This window comes from Pseudophryne corroboree, chromosome 5, assembly GCF_028390025.1.
Source record: "Pseudophryne corroboree isolate aPseCor3 chromosome 5, aPseCor3.hap2, whole genome shotgun sequence".
NCBI lineage: Eukaryota > Metazoa > Chordata > Amphibia > Anura > Myobatrachidae > Pseudophryne > Pseudophryne corroboree.
Window position 1 is genome coordinate 93860360 of NC_086448.1, and position 21361 is coordinate 93881720.

General features: G+C 44.6%; 1 protein-coding gene across 1 annotated transcript; it reads left to right on the plus strand.

The window, feature by feature from the left end:
* The first annotated feature begins 2555 nt into the window (after positions 1-2555).
* LOC134927264 (metalloreductase STEAP4-like) lies at positions 2556-20159 on the plus strand. Its single transcript, XM_063921475.1, has 4 exons — positions 2556-3011; positions 7853-8380; positions 10650-10814; positions 19717-20159. The coding sequence occupies exons 1-4, from the start codon at positions 2556-2558 to the stop codon at positions 19969-19971; spliced, it is 1404 nt and encodes a 467-aa protein (XP_063777545.1). The 3' UTR covers positions 19972-20159.
* Positions 20160-21361: the final 1202 nt, after the last annotated feature.

Genomic DNA, 21361 nt, shown 5'->3' on the forward strand with positions numbered 1-21361 from the left:
ACCAACCCGTCATATCAGTCACAGTCGTGTGGCAGACCCTGTCACTGAAATGATGGGTTGGTTAAAGTGTGCATGTCCTGTTTTGTTTATACAACATAAGGGTGGGTGGGAGGGCCCAAGGATAATTCCATCTTGCACCTCTTTTTTCTTTTCTTTTTCTTTGCATCATGTGCTGATTGGGGTGGGTTTTTTGGAAGGGACACCCTGCGTGACACTGCAGTGCCACTCCTAGATGGGCCCGGTGTTTGTGTCGGCCACTAGGGTCGCTAATCTTACTCACACAGCTACCTCATTGCGCCTCTTTTTTTCTTTGCGTCATGTGCTGTTTGGGGAGGGTTTTTTGGAAGGGACATCCTGCGTGACACTGCAGTGCCACTCCTAGATGTGCCCGGTGTTTGTGTCGGCCACTAGGGTCGCTAATCTTACTCACACAGTCAGCTACCTCATTGCGCCTCTTTTTTTCTTTGCGTCATGTGCTGTTTGGGGAGGGTTTTTTGGAAGGGCCATCCTGCGTGACACTGCAGTGCCACTCCTAGATGGGCCCGGTGTTTGTGTCGGCCACTAGGGTCGCTAATCTTACTCACACAGCTACCTCATTGCGCCTCTTTTTTTCTTTGCGTCATGTGCTGTTTGGGGAGGGTTTTTTGGAAGGGACATCCTGCGTGACACTGCAGTGCCACTCCTAGATGGGCCCGGTGTTTGTGTCGGCCACTAGGGTCGCTTATCTTACTCACACAGCGACCTCGGTGCAAATTTTAGGACTAAAAATAATATTGTGAGGTGTGAGGTATTCAGAATAGACTGAAAATGAGTGTAAATTATGGTTTTTGAGGTTAATAATACTTTGGGATCAAAATGACCCCCAAATTCTATGATTTAAGCTGTTTTTTAGTGTTTTTTGAAAAAAACACCCGAATCCAAAACACACCCGAATCCGACAAAAAAAATTCGGTGAGGTTTTGCCAAAACGCGTTCGAACCCAAAACACGGCCGCGGAACCGAACCCAAAACCAAAACACAAAACCCGAAAAATTTCAGGCGCTCATCTCTAAAATTTATAAGATAATTCATCCTGTGCTTTCCAATATACAGTGTTACAATATGGTTGTGTTTTTATGTTTTTTATAAGGTTCAAACTACCCCTCAAACAGTGGTTAAATCCTCCTTATGAAAATTCTATGAGAAGCGCTTGTGATACGGTGTGGTAAATATTTTTTCTGTTTGTAATTTGAAGTGCTGGTGACACTTGTACCACCTGAATTCAGGCTGCTGATTCAGCGCAGTGTGTGCGATCATTAAATATTTAGATACCCCATAGAAGCCTATAGGCTTCTCTCCGCAGCGGTGGAGGGATCCAATCAGATCCCTCCCAGCATGCCTTGCAGCTGCCCCATCACTATGCATAATAATGCAGGGTGCTGCTGAGCCCCGGTAACTGGTGGTAGGTGTGCAACAGCGGCCGGGAGACATGTGCTGACAGCGGTAACCTTAAGCTCTGTGCAGCGGAGACACTGGCTCCTCTTACCATGGCAAATCCGGAGAGCAGCGCGGAGGTGCGGCTGGAGGCTTTGAGCTTGGCCAGGCTCAGGTAGAGCTTCCTCCAGGACAGCGCCAGCATCAGACTCCCTCCACGCAACTCCGGCTAATCTACTCCGGGTAGGACAACTCCTTCTCCTTCGCCTCCTGCTGCTGGGGACTCGGGCGGATCCCCTCCCGGGGATCGCAAACCGGGGATCGCAAAGGACAGCTCTTATCGGAAGAGCTGTCCTTCGCAATGCTATTCGCATATGTAAGTACATATGCGATTAGCGTCGTCACGATCGGTGGCAATGTCACATAGGGGGTCATTCCGAGTTGTTCGCTCGCAAGCTGCTTTTAGCAGCTTTGCACACGCTAAGCCGCCGCCTACTGGGAGTGAATCTTAGCATATCAAAATTGCGACCGAAAGATTAGCAGAATTGCGAATAGACACTTCTTAGCAGTTTCTGAGTAGCTCCACACTTACTCGGCATCTGCGATCAGTTCAGTGCTTGTCGTTCCTGGTTTGACGTCACAAACACACCCAGCGTTCGCCCAGACACTCCTCCGTTTCTCCAGCCACTCCCGCGTTTTTCCCAGAAACTGTAGCGTTTTTTCACACACTCCCATAAAACGGCCTGTTTCCGCCCAGAAACACCCACTTCCTGTCAATCACACTCCGATCACCAGAACGAAGAAAAAACCTCGTAATGCCGTGAGTAAAATTCCTAACTGCATAGCAAATTTACTTGGCGCAGTCGCACTGCGGACATTGCGCATGCGCATTAGCGACTAATCGCTCCGTTGCGAGAAAAAGATACAGAGCGAACAACTCGGAATGACCCCCATAGTACATCCCATCCCTGCTGTTTTAAGAAGGCTCTTAGTGAAACATCCATCTAGAGAAATAATTGTATCTATACTTACAGTATTGCAGTATTGCTGGTGACTCTTTACTACACTTAACATGTTTTGTAATACCTGAAATCTAGGTCTAATGCCATATAATAGTGTTTGCCTATTCTTTCTTTCAGACAATGGAAACCAATGGCCCAAACATGATTCCTCTGTGCTCCGATTTCACAGAACAGAAGGAGAGCATTTGCATATTTGGAACTGGGGATTTTGGACGCTCACTTGGATTTAAACTGCTACAAAGTGGATTTTCTGTGATTTTCGGAAGCCGAAATCCTGGACTCTATAGCTGGGTCCCCAGAGGAGTCCAGGTCCTGAGTCACGCCGAGGCAGCAGAAAAATGTCCCCTTATCATCTTGGCGGTCCAGAGAGACCATTACAGATTTCTGAATGAGCTAGCAGAAGAACTGGATGGCAAAATTCTAGTGGATGTCAGCAATAACCTGAAAATAAACCAATTTCCTGAATCCAATGCTGAGTACCTTGCCCAGATTGTGCCCAGAGCTACAGTCGTCAAAGCATTTAACACGGTGTCTGCATGGGCTCTACAGTCAGGTACACTGGATGCCAGCAGACAGGTAACCAATCAACCACTAATATTAAGTAGATGGTCATATTACATGGTATATATAAAGAAATTTGGGTTGGGGGGGTGGGGGCAGCGGGTACAAAGACCCAAGGGTATATCTCACGGTGGCCATTACTACTACAAAAACAGACAAAGTGATTCAGTCTCTCTATATAAAACCTTTGCACTGGCAATAAGGCCATTCCGACTTTTCCCGGGAAAGTTGCTGTGCCTCTGTGTACTAGTATTCCGATGTCTGCCTTTTTGGCTTTGGAGCGTACATCAATCTGGGTTTAATCCTGGTCTGACAATACATTGAAAGGAAGAAGCCAATAATTTAAGCTGCATCATATGCACAATGCTCTGCCCTGCATCAGGCAAATGAGGCCCAAATGTATTAATCCTTAAAAAGTGATAAAGTAGAGAGTGATAAAGAGAGATAAAGTACCAATAAATCAGCTCCTGTCATTTTGCAAACACATCCTGTAATATGGCAGTTAGGAAGCTGATTGGCTGGTACTTTATCACTCTTTACCACTCTCCACTGTATCACTTTTTAAGACTTTGGGGGACATTTACTAAGCAGTGATAAGAGCAGAGAAGTGAGCCAGTGGAGAAGTGCCCATGTCAACCAATCAGCACTGAAGTAACATCTATAATTTGCATACTATAAAAGTATACAGAGCTGCTGATTGGTTGATGGGGCAACTACTCCACTGGCTCACTTCTCCGCTCTTATCACTGCTTAGTAAATGTTCCCCTTAGGGGGATCTGATTGCAGCTGTGCATTTTTACACAGCGGGCGATCAGGTACTAACTGCGTATGCACCACATTGCACACGCGCATCGGAAAGCAACAAAGGGCATCGCTGGTCAGCGACAGGATGATGCGAAAAATCTGTTTGCACGGGCGTTCGCAAGGTAAATGACAGGAGGAAGCCGTTTGTAGGTTGTAACTGACCGTTTACTGGGAGTGTACGGAAAAATGCAGGCGTTCCCAAGTGTTTCAGGGAGGGTGTGTGACATCAGTTCTGGCCCCGATCAGCCTGATGTGATCGCACTGTAGGAGTAAGTCCTGGGCTGTGCAGAGTCTGCACAAAGTGAATTTGGCATTCACATGCAATCGCACACTTGCACAGTGAATATACACTCCCCCTAGAGGCGGCGACTATCTGAACGCAGGACAGCAAAATTAGCAGCCCAGCAATCAGATCTGAATGACCCCCCTTAATATATTTGGGCCTATATTACATGGCAGACTGGCAGTGATGAGGACCAGTGTTTCAGTAGGTTTTTGGAAGTCTTTGACAACTTTTGGATTGGATTCTATTTAATGAATCCATACATAGTGCAACAAATTCTCCTTACATTTGACTAAACAAACTGGTAGTACTAATTATATTCCCCCTCCACGTCCACTAGGATGGTAAAGTATGACAAGTCAGTTTCAATGAAAAAATCATGATAAACTCATGTCGATTTTTTGACCCGTCGACATTCCAAACGCCAGTATTTTGACCGTGTCGACATTTTTATGTCAATATTTTGACCATGTCGATGTTTTGACCTTTTCGATATTTTGACCATCGGTCAATATTTGTTGGTATTTTTACTGTAGAGATTTTGATTGTAGGTAAATTGACCGCATCCCCACACAGCAAGGCATACATATATCATAGCGCGACCGCACACCCAAGAGTGGTATATATATATATATATATATATCTATCCTGGGTATTGGTATTAAAAAATGGTCAATCCCGGGATTCCCGGATTCCCGGGATAGCCGGGATTCGCTTTTCCCTATGTGGCCACCCCCCTCGCTCCGCCCGCCGCCCCGCACACATACTCACCATACATGCAGGGCGAGCGGGTAAGTGGGAGACATCCTCTTCTCCCTCTCAGCGGCTCCCGGCGGCGGGTGACGGTACAGCGTGACCTTTGACTGCACATCACGCGGTGCTGGGGAGCCGGGAGGAGGGAGCCGGGCAGCGTCTGAGCGTCCTGAGGACGCTCAATGATGATCCCTCAATCTCCGGGATTGGAGCTTCCAATCCCGGGATAGAATTCTGGCCATTTTTGGGCCTTAATCCCGGGATCCCGCCGATCCCAGAATTGGCCTCTATATATATATATATATATATATATATATATGTGTCAATAAAAAAGCTGCGCATTAGACACACTTTCCTTTTCACGTATCCAGCAGATTTTTTGAAAGTCCTGTGTCCCGTTTTTTATATATATGATGTATGCTGCCGCTTCCTCCGTTTAGGAATTAGAGCCACTAATTCCAATGCACATGTAACGAAAGAAGAATGGAGGGCGCAGGTGTAAGTAAAAGGTTTACAATTCCATTTATTAAAAACAAATGCTCACATACATCTCAGTTTAAAATGGTGCGTTCCGTCCTCCATATAGCAATCGAGCCCCGGAACTGCTCTCTCCCATATCCGATCCTCCGTCTCTCTGTTAGGAATCACGGGCAATTAATCGTTCTTTCACCGGGACCAAGACCAGGTTATGACAGTCTATCACCAGCTCCACAGGCCACGCGTGATATAGGAGAGAGCGGTTCCGGGGCTCGATTGCTATATGGAGGACGGAACGCACCATTTTAAACTGAGATGTATGTGAGCATTTGTTTTTAATAAATGGAATTGTAAACCTTTTACTTACACCTGCGCCCTCCATTCTTCTTTCGATATATATATATATATATATATATATATATATATATAATTGGATCACTGCAGACTTCAGATATCTAGCTAGTGGCTGTGTACTGTATGTCTTGCTACATATTTGAGGTCTGCAGTGATCCAATTTGTTTGTTGCCTAATCCTCAGCCCTTGATTGGTGGGTTGTGGCTTTCTTTAACTAAGCAGTACGATTTGTCCACCAGATATTTAATACATGAGATCTCAATGTGATATGTTTTACACACTTGATATGCCCCTGATGAAGTTCTGAAGGGACAAAATATGTAGGGTGAGGTTTCTACAAGGTTCCACACTTAAGGGTCCACTGTCACAAGCTCACACCCCAACTAAGGGTGGGTCAGGTGTTTGGGAAGACCTGCCCAAAGTGCTTGTATCCCTGTTAGCATCTATTAAATGTTCAATGTAAGCATACATGTGACTATTTTTTAATAGTTTACTAGGAAGTATCCTAGATACTGGTCATCTCATTTGAAGCCATCTTAAAGCCATTCATAGAAGAATTTGGTTCAAAGAGTCATCCATTGAGTGCACTAAAGTTATAAGACACCATTAACTCCCGTACATCTCCAATGTTTTATTGATTTAAGATGTAAAGAGGTTCAGTATAAACTTTTTAGAAATATAATGAATCTAATTTATAGGAGCGCCCTCCCAGTATATTTTGTATCTATTTGTTTTGTTTGATCCCGCTAATAGAGGTCAACCGTGGGGAGCAGAAGGTGGTTGTTTGATACTATTGGGCTCATTTATCGAGTGATAAAACCCGTTGTGAGAGAAAAAACTTGTTTCATATGATAAATGGTACTCCAGCCAATCAGCTGCCATATGTTCAGCTTCTGTTATGTATTTGAAAAATGACAGCTGTGAGCTGATTGGTTGGAGCACCATTTATTATACGCAATGAGTTTTATTATTCATAACAAGTGTTAAAACTTGAAGATAAATGGGCCCCAAAATATTAGAAATTCACTATCATAATTAGCGCAGGAGAAATTAATATTTTGTGTGTGTATATAGATAAACAGAGATAGTAGATAGTTAGACATACAGTATGCTGTATATTATACTGTGTCGTGGAACTTTTGTCTCTTTAATTGAAAGTTTTTAACCAATATCCTTGATAAATATTTGAAAGGGAACTAAATTCTCCTCTAATCAAGGTAGCCTATTAATTACAATTACTTAACATCAGCAAGTGTCTGCTTTTCTTGTGTGCGGAATTGTCTGCTTGTCATCCTTCTGCATTTGTACAGTAGGTGCAGACTCCATTTCTGTTCTTGGAACTACCCTGAGAAAATCAGTGTCTTCCTAATTACAGTATGCAGGGTTACCGGAGAGTACCGGAAAATAAGCATAGCAGAAAAGGTGAACCATCACTTCAATGTCCAGTCTATGAACACTTAGGAGTGGACCTACTGCCTCTAAAATATGATTTCATAGATTTTGTCACAAATGTAGGACTCCAATGTAAATTAAGGTACTGTGAGATCTGCAAGGAGGGGTTCAATGTAGGACACGTACAAAATCCATCCAAGTAAAAGTGTAGTTGAAGTCCTAGTGAAATCCTTCTTTTCAGAGAAAAGACTGTGGGGGTCATTCAGGTGTGGTTGCACCTGGGATCATAGGCACAAAGTACAGATTTTTGGTACTCTGTGCATACAGGACCTGTTCTGCGCATGTGGAACAGGTCCTGTGGCATAGGACGCAGACCGGCATCAGACCGCCATTGGTTGACAGTCTGATGCCATTTCAGTGGTGGGGCGGCGACGGACTCTGTTTGAAAAAACGGAGAAGTGTTGCCATCGTTTAGGGTGTGAGAAGAGGCCACGAATCTCCGTAGTACGACGGAGATTTCTGGGGAGTGCGCAATCACGCGTACACACCAAGCGATATGACCAGTATATTCATTGCTCCAACCTGAGTCGGAACGATATATTGGCCAATATATCACCTAATGTATACCCGCCCCTAATTCAAGGCTCGAGTCTCAATCTACATATAGTGCATTTAGACTTGAGTTTAAATCAACTTACATGAAAAAATCAAGAGAAATGAAACACGATGAGACGAAAATAAATAATAATATGTATTAAAGTTAAATGTTAAGTTTGTATGCTGTACGTTCTAGGTCTCTGTATGTTCCGATGACAACAAGGCCAAACAAAAAGTAATGGATATTGTGCGTGCCATTGGGTTGACGCCGCAAGACAAAGGTTCTCTCATGGCCGCTAAAGTAGTGGAAAACGACCCCCTGCAGCTTTTTCCCATGTGGAGGATCCCCATGTACGTATGTGCAGGACTGACCCTTCTGGTCTTTTTATACTGTGTTATACAAGATGTGGTGTACTCCTCTGTCGTCACTGGAAAAGACGTATCATTCCGAATTATGATATCCATTCCTAACAAGGTGTTCCCCATCGTCTCTCTGATGCTGTTGGCCTTGGTTTATCTCTCTGGTGTGTGTGCTGCCATTCTTCAGTTGTACAGAGGAACAAAGTACAGTCGCTTCCCAAACTGGCTGGATCGATGGATGTTATGCAGGAAGCAGCTTGGGCTGGTGGCTCTGTCATATGCATTCCTCCATGCGATTTATACTCTCGTCATTCCAATTCGATATTATGTAAGACACAGGATATCAACCAGCACCATTGCACAGGTAATGTCATTGCAATTAATGGTAACATAGTTTCTGAGGTTGAATAAAGACAATTTGTAAATGTTAATTATGTCCCCTCTTAATCTCTTTTTTTCCAGTGTAAACATGCCTAGCCTAGCAAGCCTTTCCCCGTATTCTAGCATCTCCATCCCCTTATGAGTATACTGTGCAACATACTGTATACAGATGGTCGTTACCAATGGATAGCACTGCTGAACCTGAGTGTTAAACTTGTTCCAAGATTACTGAATTACAGGCAATGCTAAGACAATGCTAAGATAATAGTTATATGTATGCTAACTCTGCATTTATTAGCCTATATTGTGCTTATATAATGACCATCATATTCAAAGGTCAAGTTTAATCCAAGCATATATTTGACACTGATGAGCCCAATTAAAGGATCTCATATATAGAAGAACAGTCAATGGGATTGGTGTTCCATTCTACCTGGTTCCAATTTGTCCTTGTCTTCTTTAGCATAATGGTCACCTGGCAACCAACCCAATGATGCAACGGTATTGGCTGCCATTACAACATATTCTTCTTTTGGACGCTCAGACTTAAGAAATAAGCTGTCGCATTTCAGGCAGTTTCTAATTTTTTTGGGGGGGGGGTAAAATATCAACATTAAGGAGGAAATTGTATATTCTCCCCGTGCTTGCGTGGGTTTCCTGCGGGTGCTCCGGTTTCCTCCCACACTCCAAAAATATACTTGTAGTTTAATTGGCTCCCCCCAAAAAAAATATATAAATGTGTGCGTGTACATTTGGTAGGGAATATAGAGTGTAAGCTCCACTGGGGCAGGGAATGATGTGAATGGTCAAATATTCTCTGTAAAGCGCTGCAGAATATGTGTGCGCTATATAAATAACTGGTAATAAATAAATATTATTTTTTTTAAATTCAGCAGTTTTAAAACCACCAGATTTTCTAAAGGCAAAACCACTGAAAAATAGATGTTTTGAAAATAGCCGTTCTGATTTTTTTTGAAATGTCCACATAATACCACCGAAATGATCAATCGTGGTTTGTAAAAGCATAAAAATTGCCCCAAAAATGTAAATGGTTGCAATGGGTTAAAAAGGTCATACAGTATGCTGTTTGAGCTACCTGGTCATTCAAAACATGAGAGGAGGCATAATAAATGTATTAATTATGACTGCCAATCATTATTAATAAAGGATGCAAAAATAATAATATATAACGTAAGGAATTATAGGCAGGTGGAAGTAAAGTTTGGTAAGTTCAAGCCCCGTATTAGTATGAGCCCCATGCAAAAAGCACATAGCTGATGGACTGCCTCTTAGAATGTTTCTAATGACCCCCCTCTATCTTCAATTGTAATGCTATTGATAGGAAACAATGTAAACCATGTAAGAACATGATGTACAGATCTCCACTGTAACCTGTTACTGACACACTCTTTCTATGCTGAATGCTTGGGAGCTGTATACAGGAGCAGATTAATTCCCTGGGGCAATGGCACAGAGAGCAGTTGGGAGGGTACTAATTCAACCGGTCTAGGCTTGATGGAGTGGGCCTGACTCGGGTCAGCTGCTAAGTGGGACAAATCACCTTCTGCGTGGTCGCCTTCATTTTTTTAAGGAGGCGTGGCCAAGCCTCCCTGGATTTGGCCACACTCCCTTTCATTACCTGGGCCTGTGGCTGTTCTCAGTAGCCTTGCCCAGGAAGTGGGCAATGAGTGCAGTGGCCACCCCACCTTCTGTGAAATGCTCCATGTTTCCAGTGATATTCGGGAAGATGGTGCATGTGCAGAAGTTAGATAAAGCTCTGGCACAGTGCCAAAGTCTTTACTTCTAATGCACAGCACCATCTTTCTGAAGCTATCAGTGGAAAGATGGCGCTGCCACCACAGAGAGACTTGCTTGCCAGCAGAAGTGTCTGGACAGCAGTGGCATGTTTGCACCGCACATCCGGCACCTATTATAGATCTGTCTGGGGCTGTATAAAGTACACTGTATCCAAATGCACTCTCATATGGAAGACGTTTATAACTAGAGAAGGGAGATGAGCTCTAATGAAGAGAATATCTAATTATCTAGCAGACACATCAGGTACTGTAGGTGACATTTTGTATGAAACATCCTAATTATCTACTTTTAAGTAAGTAACATTTTAAACTGAAGTTAGCCTTTAAAATTAGTGGAAACATTTAATTAGTAAGCATTCAGCTGTACTTCACTGTTTTCGTAATTTATTGTGATGTAAAATAAATCTAATTACTTTATTATACTTTTTATATCAGATAAACAAAAATGAAACCAACCCCTTCCAAAACATCCTGGCCTGGCGGACTGACTCCTACATAGCACTGGGAATACTGGGATTTTTCTTCTACGTTCTCCTGGGAATAACATCCCTGCCCTCCGTCAGTAATGCAGTCAACTGGCGAGAATTCCGCTTTGTGCAGGTGAGCTCACGTTCACAACATTCCCGACATTATAAAGAGGAGAGGAAATGTAAGCCTTGGAGAATTATAAAGTGGCCGGAGATAAAGTACCAGCCAATGAACTTCTAACTGCCATATCACAGACTGGGTTTGAAAAATGACAGTTAGGAGCTGATTGGCTGGTACTTTATCTCCGTCCACTTTATCTCCAAAAAAGGCTTATTAGATAGATCCCTTGGTCACTGCGGGGTCTGGTGAGAAATGTATCAAACCTAAACAGTGGGGAAGTGAACAAGTGGAACAGTTGACCCTAGCAACCGATCAGCTTATAGCTAGCCTTTATAATGCATTTTCTATAAAATGATAGGTAGAAGCTTAGTGGTTGCCATGGTCAACTTCTCTACTTTTCCACTCTTTAGTAGATTATCCCCCAAAGAAGCAAAGGGCTACTAAATGGGATACGCCTTATAAAAATACATACTATATATATATATATATATATATATATATATATATTAGAGATGAGCGGGTTCGGGTCTCAGAGAACCGAACCGTACCGAACTTCACGCTCTGAACCCGGTCCTGAGCCTGGGTTGGGGTTTCCTGCCTGACTCGGAAACCCGAAAAAGGCAAAACGTCATCATCCCGCTGTCGGATTCTCGCGGGATTTGGATTCCATATAAGGAGCCGCGCTTCGCGGCCATTTTCACTCCAGTCTCGGAGAGTATATTGAAAGGACGTGTCCTCAGTGTTCAGTGTCTGTGTGGGGGCGGGAAAGTGGGGTGGCGAGTCTTGTGCTGTGTTGTGCTGTCCAGTGTAGTCAGTGTATTGTGCTGCATCAGTCCAGCCAGTCACAGTGTTGGTGTCCTCTGCTGCTATATGTCCTCAGTGCTGCTGTATTAGTCCCTTGCAGTTTTGCTGTGCTGTCTTGCATCAGACCAGGGATAGTGTCTCACTTGTGCAGCATCAGTCCAGTGACCAGTCACAGTGGTGGTGTCCTCTGCTGCCATATAGCCAGTGTAGCTGTATAAGTCCCTTTCAGTGGTGCTGTGTTGTCCTGCATTAGACCAGGGGAAGTCTCTTGTGCATAAGTCCAGTGACCAGTCACAGTGGTGGTGTCCTCTGCTGCCATATATCCAGTGTTACTGCCGCATAATTCCCATGATACAGGCGTATAATTCCCGTGATATTGCCGTATAAATCCCGTGACACTGGCGTATAATTCCTGTGACATTGCCGTATAATTCTCGGAATACTGGCGTATAATTTCTGTCATACTGCCATATAATTCCCGTGATACTGGCATATAATTCCTGTAACATTGGCGTATAATTCCTGTGTTATTGCCGTATAATTCTAGGAATACTGGCGTATACTTCCTGTGACATTGCCGTAAAATTCTTGGAATACTGGCGTATAATTCCTGTGACATTGCCGTATAATTCTCGGAATACTGGCGTATAATTCCTGTGATACTGCCATATAATTCCCGTGATACTGGCGTATAATTCCAGTTATCCTGCCATATAATTCCATATAAATCCATATAATTCCGTATAAATCCAGTCTAGTGGTGCTGCCATATAAGTTCAGTGGTGCTGTCCTGTGCTGTATATTATTTACTCCAAATAAAGGGGTTATTAATATTTAATCCAAATAATTTTTACAGGGTTTGCCCTGTGAGGTGTAGGGGTGCGCTCTCTTGTGCCGCATATAGTGTTATAAAACTCCAGAAAAAAATGGAGAACAAACATTTAGAGGAGTTAATAGGGAAAGATCAAGAACCACTTCCTCCTAGTGCTGAAGCTGCTGCCACTAGCCATGACATAGATGATGAAATGCCATCAACGTCGTCTGCCAAGGCTGATGCCCATTGTGAAAGCAGAGGGCATGTCAAATCCAAAAAGCCAAAGTTCAGTAAAAAGACCCAAAAAAAGAAATTTAAATGGTCTGAGGAGAAACGTAAACTTGCCAATATGCCATTTATGACATGGAGTGGCAAGGAACGGCTGAGGCCCTGGCCTATGTTCATGACTAGTGGTTCAGCTTCACATGACGATGAAGCCCTCATAACTGAGGCCTTGACACTTATGTTGGTGTTAGACGTGCGTCCGGTATCCGCCATTAGTGCAGTGGGATTTAGACAATTGATGGAGGTATTGTGTCCCCGGTAACAAATCCCATCTAGATTCCACTTCACTAGGCAGGCGATACCGAGATTTTGCCATTTAATTCCAGTGATTTGGACGTATAATTATAAATTCCAGTGATTTTTGCCAATTAATTCCAGTGATTTGGATGTATAATTACAGTGATTTTGCCTATTAATTCCAGTGATTTGGATGTATAATTATTCATTACAGTGATTTTGCCAATTAATTCTAGTGATTTGGACGTATAATTACAGTGATTTTGCCTATTAATTCCAGTGATTTGGACGTATAATTATTAATTCCAGTGATGTGGACGTATAATTATTAATTACAGTGATCTTGCCAATTAATTCCACTGATTTGGACGTATAATAATTAATTACAGTGATCTTGCCATTTAATTCCAGTGATTTAGACATATATTACAGTGATTTTGCCAATTAATTACAGTGATTTGGACATATAATTACAGTGATCTTGCCAATTAGTCCAGTGATTTGGACATATAATTCCAGTTGGAATTGTTTGTGTCGCTTGGCTTAGTCATACAGCTACCTCATTGCACCTCTTCGACATCTTTGCATGAGGTGCTATTCGGGGCCTAGTTTTTGAAAAGTGCCATCCTGTGTGACACTCCCGTATAAGTCTAGGGGTACTGCTGTATTAGTCCTGGGGTACTGCCGTATAAGTCCACCAATTGCAGATTTTTTTAAAAGTGACTGGAGCATGCTAGAGATGCTGTCAGTGGGACCGAACGATTACGGCCCACTCTCAACATTCAGCCACTGCGTGACACGCCTAGATGGGCCAGGTGGTTGTCTCACTTGGCTTAGTCATGCAACTACCCATTGCAATTCTTTTTCTTCTTTGCATGATGTGCTGTTTGGGGGACTTTTTTATATCTGCCCTCCTGTCTGACACTGCATTGACACTCCTAGATGGGCTAGGTGTTTGGTTGTCCACTTGTGTCGCTTAGCTTAGTCATCCAGCAACCTCGGTGCAACTTTTAGGCCTAAAAACAATATTGGCCCTCATTCCGAGTTGATCGGTCGCAAGGCGAATTTAGCAGAGTTACACACGCTAAGCCGCCGCCTACTGGGAGTGAATCTTAGCTTCTTAAAATTGCGACCGATGTATTCGCATATTGCGATTACTAACTACTTAGCAGTTTCAGAGTAGCTTCAGACTTACTCTGCCAGTGCGATCAGTTCAGTGCTTGTCGTTCCTGTTTGACGTCACAAACACACCCAGCGTTCGCCCAGGCACTCCCACCGTTCTCCGGCCACTCCTGCGTTTTTTCCGGAAACGGTAGCGTTTTCAGCCACACGCCCCTGAAACGCCGTGTTTCCGCCCAGTAACACCCATTTCCTGTCAATCACCATTACGATCGCCGGAGCGATGAAAAAGCCGTGAGTAAAATTACTTTCTACATAGCAAAGTTACTTGGCGCAGTCGCAGTGCGAACATTGCGCATGCGTACTAAGCGGATTTTCATTGCGGATGCGATGAAAAAATACCGAGCGAACAACTCGGAATGAGGGCCCTTGTGAGGTGTTCAGAATAGACTGAAATTGAGTGGAAATGAATGTTATTGAGGTTAATAATACCGTAGGAGCAAATTACCCCCAAATTCTGTGATTTTAGCTGTTTTTATGTTTTTTTTTCCAAAAATCATCTAGATCTAAAACCAAACACGAAACGGGTGGTTGTGGCAAAACCAAGCCAAAACCAAAACATGAAAGTGGAATATAGAACCAAAACCTAAACACAAAACACGAAAAGTGCCAGCTGCACATATCTAATATGCATGTATATATATATATATATATATAATATTTATATATATATATCCTGTTGTTCTGAGCTGTTGAAAGATGCTCTGTGTTGCTGTCTCCTGACTCAAAGCCACGGGGTCAAATCTCTAGGGAAATGTAATAACAAAAGAGGCGCACTCGTAAGAAAGGTATAAAAAAAACTTTACTTGTAAAATCAATGCTCACGTCCGTCTCAGTTTAAAACATTAGATATGTGTCATAGGATCGATTCACCACAATATAGGCCAGATCCCCAGCTCAGTCTCTGACAGACGCCTGCTCGTTGGCGGGTGACATCTCTTCATCCTTGTCAGTAAGCCACGGCCAATGCATTTCGTCTTTCCACTTCATCAGCATGGCGGCTTACTAACAAGGGAGAAGTGATACTGGCTGTAGGGTGCCATTCCAGGCGCTACTAGCCAGACGAAGGAACAGTGGGGCTCTGTGCTGGTACCACACACACACCCCTACTTATGGCACTACTCACATCAAATCACTGCACCTGTCATAACAACAGCCCTGTCCTCACTGACACACAGTGGTGCAAGAAGAGAAAATGTCTTACAGGTACTGTGTGCAGCGCACACGCCAAAAATGGGTGTGGCCAAAAGCCACATGAGGCGTGGCCAATGAAAATGGAGGCGTGATACACATATAGGGGGAAGGGCAGATACAAATATGACCCCAATAGTGCCAGATACACGTTGCCCCACAGGGCCAGATATACGTTGCCCCACAGTGCCAGATACACAAATGCCCCCATAGTGCCAGATATACATTGCCTCATTGTGCCAGATACACATTGTCCCACAGTGCCAGATACACATTGCCCCACAGTGCCAGATACACAAATGCCCCCAGAGTGCTAGATATACATTGCCTCACAGTGCCAGATACACAATTGCCCCCACTGTGTCAGATATATATTGCCCCCCCAGTGCCAGATACAGAAAAGCCCCCACAGTGCCAGATACGCCCCCAGTGCCAGATACAGAAATGCCCCCAGAGTGCTAGATATACATTGCCTCACAGTGCCAGATACACAATTGCCCCCCACTGTGTCAGATATATATTGCCCCCCCAGTGCCAGATACAGAAAAGCCCCCACAGTGCCAGATACGCCCCCAGTGCCAGATACAGAAATGCCCCCAGTGTCAGATAAACATGTCCCCCCCAGTGCCAGATTTGCCCTCAGTGTCAGATACACATGTCCCCGCAGTGCCAGATATGCTCCCAGTGCCAGGTATACACATGCCCCCCCCCCCCCCAGTGCCAGATATGCCCCCAGTGCCAGATATGATCCCAGTGCCAGGTATACATGCCCCCCAATGCCAGATATGCCCCCAGTGCCAGATACACATGTCCCTCCCAGTGCCAGATATCCCTCAGTGCCAGATATGCTCCCAGTGGCAGGTATACATGCACCCCCCCCCCCCTTCCCCGCGTTGTGTGAGGGGAGGAGAATGCAGCCTGCGCCTCTCCTTCCCCTCAGTCTCCGGCGGGTGCGAGGGTCTTAGTTCAATTCAGCGCGATCCTTGAGCCAATCAAAGCTCGTGGTCCAGCAGCCTTGGCTGCCGGTCCGCGAGCTCTGATTGGCTCACGGGCGGCGCTGAATTGAACGAAGAGACACTGAGGAGCAGGAGAGGCGCAGGCTGCGCTCTCCTCCCCTTACATCAGCGGTGGTGCGGCAGTGAGCAGCAGAGGGAGGAAGGGAAGGTTGGACGGAGCGGCGAGGAGCGGTGGCCTGTCGGCGTGGGTACAGCTAAATTCTTATACCCACCCGTACCCGCCCACTTGCATCGCTGCTGACACCACTTATATCTTCATGCTCTGTGCTTCTGGGGGATCCTACTTCTTTCAATATATAATGCTCAGGCTGTGGCAACCTCCTTGCCACATTTTCTCTCCTCACATCATTTCACTGTTCTTTGTCACTTTTACTTGTAGTTGTAGCCTTGTACTTAAGGGAAGTACACACTAGGCGATGTGCTCTATGAGCAACGTCGCCTGGTGTGTTCCCTTCCCTGTCGGGGTGGTCGGCGGCAGGGCGTACACACTGAGCAACCATATTGCTCAGTGACATCACGCAGTGGCCGGGCCATGCATGCAGCTTTTGGACGACTGTCCAAAATGAGCTGCATGCACAGCCGACAGCGAGGGTCGTTAATGAGCGGGGCCGCGCATCGCTCGGCGGTGGCATATACACTTGCCGAGAAAGTAAACAACATTGCTCAGAAAGGGTGAAAATGAGCGACGTCGTTTAGTTTCTCGGCAAGTGTGTACGCACCTTTACTCACACAATTGCACAAATGGACAGGTACTACCTCTTGCAAGAACCATGCAAATACACCATAAGCATGAATAAAATAAAGGCAATAACAGGACACTTTTGTAAAAAAATTTTTACCAATATAAAATAAATGTCATCACTTTCCACAGCCCTTCCCTGAGACCTAAGTTCTCTTTAAATAAAGTACTCTCTTATTAGAAATTTGTATTGCAAGAGATTTCTCAGCCTTGTATCAACAGTACACAGCAGCTTAGCGCCCACTTCCTCACCTAACTCTATTCATTCAAAAACACAGTAGAGTCACACGTACAATTCAGATGTTAAGTAGGAGAATATTAAAGGTTAAGTGACACATTGTTGATGATAACGCAGGAAACCACTTATTAAAGGAACACCAAACATTGAAAAACATTGAACTTTTTCATTTGAACCTTTTATTTTTACTCTTAATGAGTTTTTTTTATTTTATTTAAAGAATTGGCATAATTCTTCTAACTGAAAAATGGAATATCTAATAGTATAAAACTAAAGGGGAAATATATCAAGCCCTGGCAATAGATATATAGGTAATCATTCCGAGTTGATCGTAGCTGTGCTAAGTTTAGCACCGCTACGATCGTAAACTCAGACATGCGGGGGGACGCCCAGCAGAGAGCTAGCCCGTCCCGCAGCTCCTGCGGCTGGCCGGGAGTTACTCGTCGCTCCCGCTGGCCGCAATGGCTGCGTGAAACATCACGCAGCCGCCGTTACCCGCCCCCCCCAACGGTCCGGTTACACCTGCGCTGGCCGGACCGCTCCCCCTAAGCGGCGGCTTAACGCCGCCGTTCAGCCCCCTCCCGCCCAGCGACCGCCTCTGTCTCAGAGGCGATCGCTGGGCACCGACGACTGCCATGCGCCGGTGCACTGCGGCGCATGCACAGTTCCAACCCAATCGCTGCGCTGCGACAAACTGCAGCGAGCGATCGGGTCGGAATGACCCCCATAGTACTGTGCAAAAGTTTTAGGCAGGTGTGGAAAAAATGCTGCAAAGTAAGAATGCTTTCAAATAAAAGTGTTAACAGTTTATAAACGCTCTATGGGCCGATACATTTGTGCTCCATTCACACAATCTTAACCAATAATATTATGACATGGACAACTGAAATTGGCGGTGAAAGAGGTCAGCTTTTTATTTATGATTTTAGTTTAGATTGATTTTAAGAAAATAAAGTATGGTGGCTAAATAACTGATATTGAAACCAGGGCCAACGGGCCACCTCAACAAGGATGAGGCCTTCTGCCACCATCCTTGACCTAACGACTCGCAAGGGAAGGACCTACTGCTCAACCCTTGTGGGGCATAATGACCAAGCAATGTTGCTAACTGCCCACATCCCCATAGACTTGAGACGACCGCCCATCCACGGCTAAGGAAAGGGTCCCACCTGGAAAGTGGTGGCCCCTGCCCTATGCTGAAGTCAATACCTAAACCCCTCATCGTGGATGGAATGGTCCTCCAGAGCAATAGCCATAAATGATGCGAACAACATCACCGGCCGTTCTGACACCGGCCACCCACCAAGCTGACACACCTGGAAAACACTAAACTCCACAACATGAACCAAAAAGTGGGAGGGCGAGAGGGCAAATGTCCAGAAGCAAAGTGGCCCTCCTATAATCAAACAGCTTCCAAAATGTCCTCCCCCAAATAACTAACCAACCAATTACCTTGACCACATAACCCAAAACCCACCCAACGAAAGTCTTAACCCCTGCGTGTCCAGATGGCGCTCGAAATGAACAGGCCTGGAGGTTTATGACACTACTGTCATATCTCATTCACTCTCCGTGTTCTTTTTTATCATTCAACAAAATGCTAAGTGAATGAACAGAGAAGAAATCTAAATCAAACAGCATCAATACTTATACAGTAGGTACACTTGCACACAGTTTTTGAAGGAACTCACATCATGCAATACCATCAGGGATGCGTCTGATTGGCAGCCAATGCTATTAAAAACTAGTGTAAAGAAGAAAAAGGAGTCCTGGAAGTGATGGTATGGCCCCCCACAGAGCCCTGATCTCAACATCATTCAGTCTGTTTGGGATTACATGAATAGCCAGAAGGATTTGAGAAAGTCTACATCCACAGAAGATCTGTGGTTAGTTCTCCAAGATGTTTGGAACAACCTCTCTGCCGAGTTACTTCAAAAACTGTGTGGAAGGAATTAATGATGTTTTGAAGGCAAAGGGTGGTCACACCAAATATTGATTTGATTCAGATTTATCTTCTGTTCATTCACTTTGCATTTTGTTAGTTGATAAAAAAATATATTAACACTTCTATTTTTGAAGGCATTTTTTCTTTGCAGCATTTTTTCCACACCTGCCTAAAACTTTAGCATGGTACTGTAAATTGAGCAGTTACCCATAGCATCTAATCAGCATCTAACTGTCATTTCAAAGACTGTTCTAGATAAATGACAGCAGCTGATTGGCTGCTTTGGGCAACTCCTCCACTTTTTCTCTGAGACTTAATACATCTCCTCTTAAGTTTAAAAGTTAACATTGTTCCGGCCAAATGATTTTACGATGGACAATTCCTGCGTACACATGTATGTATTTGTTGGTTTTATCTCATTTATGCCAATATAATTTTTTTTTTATATTTGATTTTTTTTTCCCAGTCAAAACTTGGATACCTTACACTGCTGCTGTGCACGGGACACGCATTCCTCTACGGCTGGAGCAGATTCCTTAATGTGGCTAGTTTCAGGTGGTACATGCCCCCTGCGTACACATTATCACTCATCATTCCATGCGTAGTCCTAATTCTGAAGTTCATTCTTGTATTCCCATGCATTGATAAAAGGATTACCAAAATACGTCAAGGATGGGAAAGATCTTCAAAAACAAAAACCCAATCGAACACAAAGGTTTAACATGACGATATTGCTATACAGTTATTTATCAGACTATCGGTGATGAATGGACTGAGCAACAAAACATTTTTTCATTCTTTATTTTTGAAAGAAAAGTTTTTGTAAGCTAAACAGAACATAAAAATCCTACTGAAGTTTGGCTTTAAGGCGCAATATTCAGTACAAAATAAAACAAAAAATTATCTAAATCCAGTGTCTTTTACTTAAGTATATTGTGATGAACTTTGCAAACATTAAGATTGAGTTTTCTCTTCTGTTTAACTATTTGTAGAATCTGTCTTCACAGCTTTACTCTGATATTCGATTACTATCATTGTTTACAGTTTCCACCCTTAGCAAGCAAGCACACATTTGCTGTTAACTCTACTACAGCGCTATGCACCATGGGAGATTCTAGTGTAAAATCCCACAGTATTGAGGCCCCAAGTATTTCTCCTTGAAGAACAAGCAGAGCATCAGGGATAGTTTAGATCAGGGGTGGGGAACCTTTTTTCTACCAAGGGCCATTTGGATATTTATAAAATCCTTCGGTGGCCATACAAAAATTCTCAACATAAAAAATTACCCTGCCCCCCAAGTAGGTCTGCCCGCCAATTAAAATGGGATGTGATACACATATGCCACCAATAATGCAGTGCCAGATCCACAATTGCCCCCACAGTGCCAGATCCACAATTGCCCCCACAGTGCCAGATCCACAATTGCCCCCACAGTGCCAGGTATACAAATGCCCCCACAGTGTCAGGTATACAAATGCCCCCAACAGTGTCAGGTCCATAAATGCCCCCACAGTGCCAGATCCACAAATGCCCCCACAGTGCCAGATCCACAAATGCCCCCACAGTGCCAGATCCACAAATGCCCCCACAGTGCCAGATCCACAAATGCCCCCACAGTGTCAGGTATACAAATACCCCCACAGTGCCAGATCCACAAATGCTCCCACAGTGCCAGGTATACAAATGCCCCCACAGTGCCAGATTCACAAATGCCGCTACAGTGCCTCCCCACCCTACTTTGCTGCTCACCGTTGCTGCTCCATCCGGTGGGTGTCAGGGGGTCAGGACAGGGAGGAGAGCGTGGCTATGTCGGGCAGTGGCGTGTAAGACCTCAAACCAGCCGCCGGTTCGTGAGCCAATCAGAGCTAGCGGACCGGCAGCCAATCAGGAGCCGCCGCTGCCGGTCCGCTAGCTCTGATTAGCTCACGAACCGGCGGCTGGTTTGAGATCTTACCTGCCGCCGGACATAGTAGCTGCGCTCTCCTCCCTGACAGCTGAGACACGCTGCCGCCGGACTGAGCGGCGGTGTGTCTCACTGACACAAGCGGGTGGGCCGGATCCAACGGCTTTGCAGGCCTTATACGGCCCGTGGGCCGGAGGTTCCCCACCCC

Bases quoted from the DNA above. Each gene is read 5' to 3' on its own strand.
- LOC134927264 (XM_063921475.1), top strand. From the start codon at position 2,556: ATGGAAACCAATGGCCCAAACATGATTCCTCTGTGCTCCGATTTCACA. The intron at 3,012-7,852 runs GTAACCAATCAA...TGTACGTTCTAG, and splicing joins CACTGGATGCCAGCAGACAG to GTCTCTGTATGTTCCGATGA. The intron at 8,381-10,649 runs GTAATGTCATTG...TTTTTATATCAG, and splicing joins CAACCAGCACCATTGCACAG to ATAAACAAAAATGAAACCAA.